Source organism: Lactuca saligna, chromosome 2 (assembly GCF_052625555.1).
Source record: "Lactuca saligna cultivar CGN05327 chromosome 2, ASM5262555v1, whole genome shotgun sequence".
In the NCBI taxonomy this organism is placed as follows: Eukaryota; Viridiplantae; Streptophyta; class Magnoliopsida; order Asterales; family Asteraceae; genus Lactuca; species Lactuca saligna.
In genome coordinates, this window is record NC_136418.1 from 185,680,669 (window position 1) to 185,686,904 (window position 6,236).

The 6,236-nt window shown below is 36.2% G+C and overlaps 1 protein-coding gene across 1 annotated transcript; it reads left to right on the plus strand.

Moving 5' to 3' along the window:
* Positions 1-1,084: 1,084 nt before the first annotated feature.
* Positions 1,085-3,991, plus strand: PEPKR1 (phosphoenolpyruvate carboxylase-related kinase 1). The gene is made up of 4 exons (XM_078977224.1): positions 1,085-1,277; positions 1,671-2,476; positions 2,677-2,973; positions 3,145-3,991. The coding sequence occupies exons 2-4, from the start codon at positions 1,882-1,884 to the stop codon at positions 3,732-3,734; spliced, it is 1,482 nt and encodes a 493-aa protein (XP_078833350.1). The 5' UTR covers positions 1,085-1,277; positions 1,671-1,881; the 3' UTR covers positions 3,735-3,991.
* Positions 3,992-6,236: the final 2,245 nt, after the last annotated feature.

The window sequence follows — 6,236 nt, forward strand, 5'->3', positions numbered from 1 at the left end:
CAAACAGAAAAATATACTATTCACTAAAAGACATTTGGTCTAACGGTATCTTTGTATTTAACGGATATGTGCCTTCAGCTATAAATTGAGGGTTCAAATCCTATTATAAATATAGATTTATTATTAGAGTAATGTATGCATATGTATAATATGCTTTCTAAAAAATAAAATAAACACTCTAATATCAATGGTTACATAGTAACATATTGCAAGTGATGTCAACTTAAGGTTTATATTCATGTGTATTCATGTGGGGCATAAGGTCGTGAGGAGTTTATTTTTTTTGAATCACTTCTTTAGTGCTCCATGTTGTGAAAAATTTCCTTAAAAATCATTTGAGTTTCGAGTTTGCCCTATAAAGAAGCTTGAACTCGGGTCTCTGTAGGTGGAGCGGCTACCACTTATTCGTTTATTGTTTCCAAGAATGCAGTAACATATAATTATATTATGTAAGAGTTGAAATTTTTATATACATAGAATAAAAATAAGATCTAAGAATTTTTTAACAGTACAAAAATTTGTAAATAATTAAATAAATATTACAATAATGAATTATTCTTATACGAGTAGCCCTGTAAAAATATCACAAGTTTGAAGAGAATAAAACTACAGTTGCTCCAATAATTCGTGGGACCCAGGAAACATTTAAATTATTGAACTAACGAATTGGATGTGTACACGGTGTTTCACATGGACTGGGATGACTCTCTGTCGCCTTCAAAAGTTGCGGCCTAACACCTTTTTTTAATTCTCTGTTTGCTCCGCAAGTAAATTCTCAACAATCTCTAACTTTAAATATGTAAATAATAAATTACTAAAACATATATGGATTTCAGAATCTTTAATCATATTATTTATATGGGATTGGCTTAATTAAATAATAAATGAAATATTAATTGAATATTTGTAGTATTATATATTCCATCCACTTTCACTACCAGCCAACAACAATGACATTGTTTACTAAAATTCGCACATATCTTCTTATGAAAATAAAGTTTTGAACATCGAAAACAAGGGAAAAGGGCAAAATAAATAAAATAAAAAAACAATAAGAGGACAAATATATCAGCTCATAAGTGCAAAACATAACACAGGAACACAAGGAAGTGGGGTGGCTTTTTAATTTTAGGTTAAATTGGGCAAAAAGTTCGAAGGAGAAGGAAACCATCAGAGCCCACACCCCATAACTTCCCCCCCTCTCGTGGGGAGAATCAATTTCTAAACCCACTTCAACGTTCTTGAACTTGAATCTATCTCTCTGACTCTCTCTCCAGGTTAAACTCTTTCTCTTTCTCCTGAAATTAATGAATTTTGAAACCTTTTCTTGAATCGAAATCAATTTCTAGATCTGGGTTGTCGTCTTTCAAACTGAATCTTGATTGGCCTTCTTGATTTCTATTCTTTAATGCTTTCCATGCTCTACTGTTCATGGACGTTGTAATTTAGGGTTTTGAAGTGGTTTAACTGTTGTATAAGTGTTTCAAGCAAGTTTATTCATGTGCTATCCTCGATTTTGATCGGTTTAAAGTATGCGATGTGTCAGAAATTTAACCTTATGCGTTTGTTTTTCAATAAAAAAGTATGCATCTTGTAGAGTTTTGCACGAGCTTTCGATTTCGGAAAATTTGAAATTTAAAAAAAGTTGGACTCTTCTAATGTTTTTGCAGATCCAGCTGGAGCTGTTCAGAGGGTTAGATTTACGTTGAATCACATTGTAACTTTCTCAAGAATCATGACCTCCAAAGTTTGACTTTAATCAGAGGTTTGAAAAGTCAGTGGATGATTCAAAGTCAAACAAATTTGGGGGTGTTCAATACTTTGAAACTTCGCACCCAAAATTAGGGTTTTCAGATTTCTCGATACTTACAAAGATTTCGTATGGCCGTTGCCAAGAGCGACACCAAAAGATATAACGAATCATCTTTCAAATTCCACAACTGTTTCAAAGTCGATAGCTTGACAGAAACCATACTAGAAACCGATCAGATCTCAAATCTAAAAGATCGATATGTTCTTGGAGACCAATTGGGGTGGGGGCAATTTGGTATAATCCGAGAATGCTCTGATAAATTGACGGGAGAGGTATTGGCCTGCAAATCAATATCAAAAAACAGACTCGTGACTGATGAAGATGTAAGAAGCATCAAACTTGAGATTGAGATAATGACTAGGTTGTCTGGGCATCCAAACGTGGTTGATCTCAAAGCAGTTTATGAAGAAGAAGGTTATGTTCATCTGGTTATGGAGTTATGTGCAGGTGGAGAGCTTTTTCATCGGTTAGAAAAACAGGGGAGATTTTCCGAATCTGAGGCTCGGATCTTATTCAGGCATTTAATGCAAGTGGTGAGGTTTTGTCATGATAAAGGTATTGTTCATAGAGATTTAAAGCCCGAAAATATTTTATTAGCAACAAAAGCATCATCTTCTCAGATCAAGTTGGCTGATTTTGGCCTCGCAACATACATTAATCCAGGTATAATCTAAATCCTCATATGATATTTTTAAATCCAAATCTTGTAAATTGTAATTACGATTCTTGTAGTTGCAATAAATAATCAGTTTCAACTTTTGCATATTCAAAACATGTTACTTGGATATCTTTCTATATATAGAAAACTCAGGGTTTATTAATTGCTATGGTAGAGGAGGTGTTGACTTTTGTTGACCAAACAGGAGAAAATTTGCATGGGACAGTTGGGAGTCCGTTTTATATAGCACCGGAGGTATTAGCAGGAGGTTACAACCAGGCTGCTGATGTATGGAGTGCAGGGGTAATTCTGTACATTCTTCTTAGTGGGAAGCCACCATTTTGGGGGAAGACTAAATCGCGAATATTTGATGCGGTTAGAGCTGCTGCTTTGAGATTCCAGCCAGATCCCTGGAATGGAATCTCTGATTCCGCCAAAGAATTGATCAGAGGAATGCTCCATACCGATCCTTCTCTGAGGCTCACCGCTCATGAAGTTCTTGGTAATCTTTTACAAAAAAAAAAAAAAAAAACCCACTTAAATTACTTCTCAATATTTTTTGATGTGGCATCTAGCCTTTTTGTCATTTAACACTTTCTAGCTGGCTTATCAGCTAGTTTCTACCAAACGTTATTTTTTATCGGCTAAAATATTTTGTTCATTGGGTTTGTAGATCATACATGGACTAGTGGCATTGGCCCAATACCTAAATCACCTCCAACATGTGAACAACTTGAGTTAGCAGGAAGCCCAACATCATCTTTATTCATGGCCCGAAACAATGACATCAGCTTTGGGCTCGGATCTCCAATCATATGTGAAACATTCAGTTGCAAGTCATCGTTTTCTTCATTCCTTGTGGAGCCCGTGACACCTCTTGTGAACTCCTGCGGGTTTTCTTTCCATAGCAGTGGTGGGTCTGGAACCGGGTCCGGGTCATCAAACACCACCGCCCTAGACTTCTGCACCCCGATCCATTCCATGCCAAGTTTCTCCTTCTTTGGGCCGGGTCCGGATACGGATCATGACCCGCCCGTGTCTGTGTGCTTGTTGGATCTGGATACGAGGGAAGTGAAAGAGCAGAGATTGGGTGAGGTTAAAAGGGGAGGCGGGTCGAGGATATCGGGGATTCATAGTAAGAGGAACCGTACGATCGGGTTGGGAGAGTTTGAGCCGTTGGATGTTGTGGTTGCGGAGTCGGTTATCCGGTGGGTGTCGTGCACGCAGCTAACGGCGTCCCTCAGGTCTGATTTTGTTTGTTGAATTGGAAGTTGGAAGTTGGAAGTGGATTTTGACTTTTATTCTCTTGAGTCTTGAGTTTGATGATATAAAATGTTAGTTGACTTTTTACTATTTATAGTGGAGATGTACAAAAAGGATTGGGCTTTTGATATTGTTAAGGCCGGTCCGGTCCTGATATGTGATGTCCGGCTGGGCTAAACCGGTCTAGGCCAGTGTTCTAATTCTTCCTTTTTTTTTTTGTTGGTTTTTTTTTTAATCAACATGTATATGGTTTTGGACTTTTGGGGTATAAGGCTATTTACATATGGGTGGATCAATCTTTGGATTTAAGTGGTAGAACCATGTAAAAGCAATAACCGAAACACATCAATTTGACTTGTTTGGTTAAGTAGTATGGTTAGTAAATGGTAAATTAATTAAGTTGGAAAGGTTTAAGCAATTAGATTTGTAACAAAAATTGAATATCGATGATTTTTAGGTTATCAAGTATTTGAGTAATTAGAATTTACATAAAAATGAATTAGATTTTAAGTTACTGCTTGCAGTACTCAGGAAGTGTGAAGTGCACGTTTAAATTGACTTGTTTGGTTAAGTAATATCCTTAAAAGGATACATAAAGGGAGAAAAGGGGGTCACATCTCGAAATGGAACGATTTTTTAGGGTTTCATCATTCATGTCAACTTAAATGCAATTATTGGCATATATACTAACACACCATCTTTGGGCTAGATGATAGATCTGATTTCGAACATATTTCAACATATATTTAGTCATTCTCTGACTAAAATAGAACCTGATGTCTTGATTGGATTATGCTAAATAGCAAGAAGAAATGAAGTCAAAAGGATACTTCAACAAAGTGTTTAAAATGATCAATTTTTATATCCACGTTGCTAACCAAAAATAAACATAATGATAACAATTATGGGAATATAATGTCGTAACAAGAAAGAACATAATGATAACCAAAAATCAATATAAAAGTATCACATATATTCTATGAATGGTAAGATCATATTAACAAGATATAGCTTTATGCCTTGTATCGTAATCTATTTCCTACAAATTTCGGAACACACTTTTCTCTGTCATCAAATTTTAGCCCAAAAAATGAGTTTGAAATATTACTTTTCACAAAGTAGATTGGAGATAAATCTATTTTGAAGATAATGATCGTTGAGTAAATTACTGAAATCATCCCCATGGTTTGGTCAAAATTGCATGTTTAGTTTCTAACTTTCTTTTTGCACTCGGATCGTCCATGTGGTTTGATTTTGTTGCGTTTCTCATCCATTACCTACATAAACTTAGGGATCAAATGTAGCATCCGCAAATTCGGGCTAGTCAATTTAGAGACGATAAGCGTAAAAATGACTTTTTGATAGTTGATTATTTAGAATAAACAATCTTAACTAAGTTGTAATATATGTCACAAGATTTCCGTACATATAAAGAACGACGAAATCCCAGTTATAACGAAGATGTTATGACATGTCGAAGTTTTGCGACAAAACCGACATGACACTAGTAATCGTAAAAAGTGAGTTTACGATAAAATACTTTTTAGCCTAAGGGGTCTAAATGAAAGTTGTATAGTATGTCTCGGCCTACGCGTGGATATAAAGAACGTAAAAACGGAGCTCGTATGCAAAAGTTATAGCCTTTGGAAGATGTAGTTGTCTGAGAGCATGACACGTGTCAGAAACCCTAATCTGACTAGACTCACGACATGAGCAAGATTTCTCACGACGTGAGGAGTCAAACGGACACTAATCGAGCCTAGAAAACACCTAAGAAGTCTACGAGATGACTCTGCTCACGACGTGAGCATATCATTCACACGACGTGAGAAGTCGTCCGGACACGTTTCGAAGCTATAAACGCAGATGGCGAAGCTACAAGGTGATACAGCCATGGCTCACGACGTGAGCAATGAATTCTCACGACGTGAAAGGCCAAAAATTAGCCTATAAATAGCCATTTCAACACTAAGCCTCTTTACACCAAAACCTCTTTCCCTTTTCTCGTTTGTTGAAGCCGTTTCGCGTCCCGAGCCTGACGATCACGAACCGCTGATCGTTTCTAGTTAGAGTCTACCAACTCACGCTACTAATGTGAGAGCATAGTTACTTTCATCTTACGCATAGATATGATGTATTTAATATAAATTACGTGTTATGTGTGCATATTATTAGTGTTTTTGATATCTATGTTAGATGACCGATTTATACATGTTTACGTGATTTAAACTGTATACGTATTTTTATACTTATAAATATATATCGGGTAGCAACGGGTGATGAGAGATAGGTGATAATAGAAATGTGATGATAATTAGGTGTTGATAGATATGTGATGATAAATATGTGATGTGAGATGAGAGGATATACCATAACTTTGACCGGCGATGTGGCGATGTAGCCATCTACCAGAGTATAGATGGCGACCACAGACTATTCTGGATAATTATGTGGAAACACTAGCAGGCTCATAACCTGTAGGTGATGAATTATGAGTTTATG

What these genes read in the sequence shown, in the direction of transcription:
- PEPKR1 (XM_078977224.1), top strand. Translation starts at nt 1,882, where the DNA reads ATGGCCGTTGCCAAGAGCGACACCAAAAGATATAACGAATCATCTTTC. An exon ending in CGCAACATACATTAATCCAG is followed by an intron (nt 2,477 to 2,676) that starts GTATAATCTAAA and finishes TTGACCAAACAG; the next exon opens with GAGAAAATTTGCATGGGACA. An exon ending in CACCGCTCATGAAGTTCTTG is followed by an intron (nt 2,974 to 3,144) that starts GTAATCTTTTAC and finishes TTGGGTTTGTAG; the next exon opens with ATCATACATGGACTAGTGGC.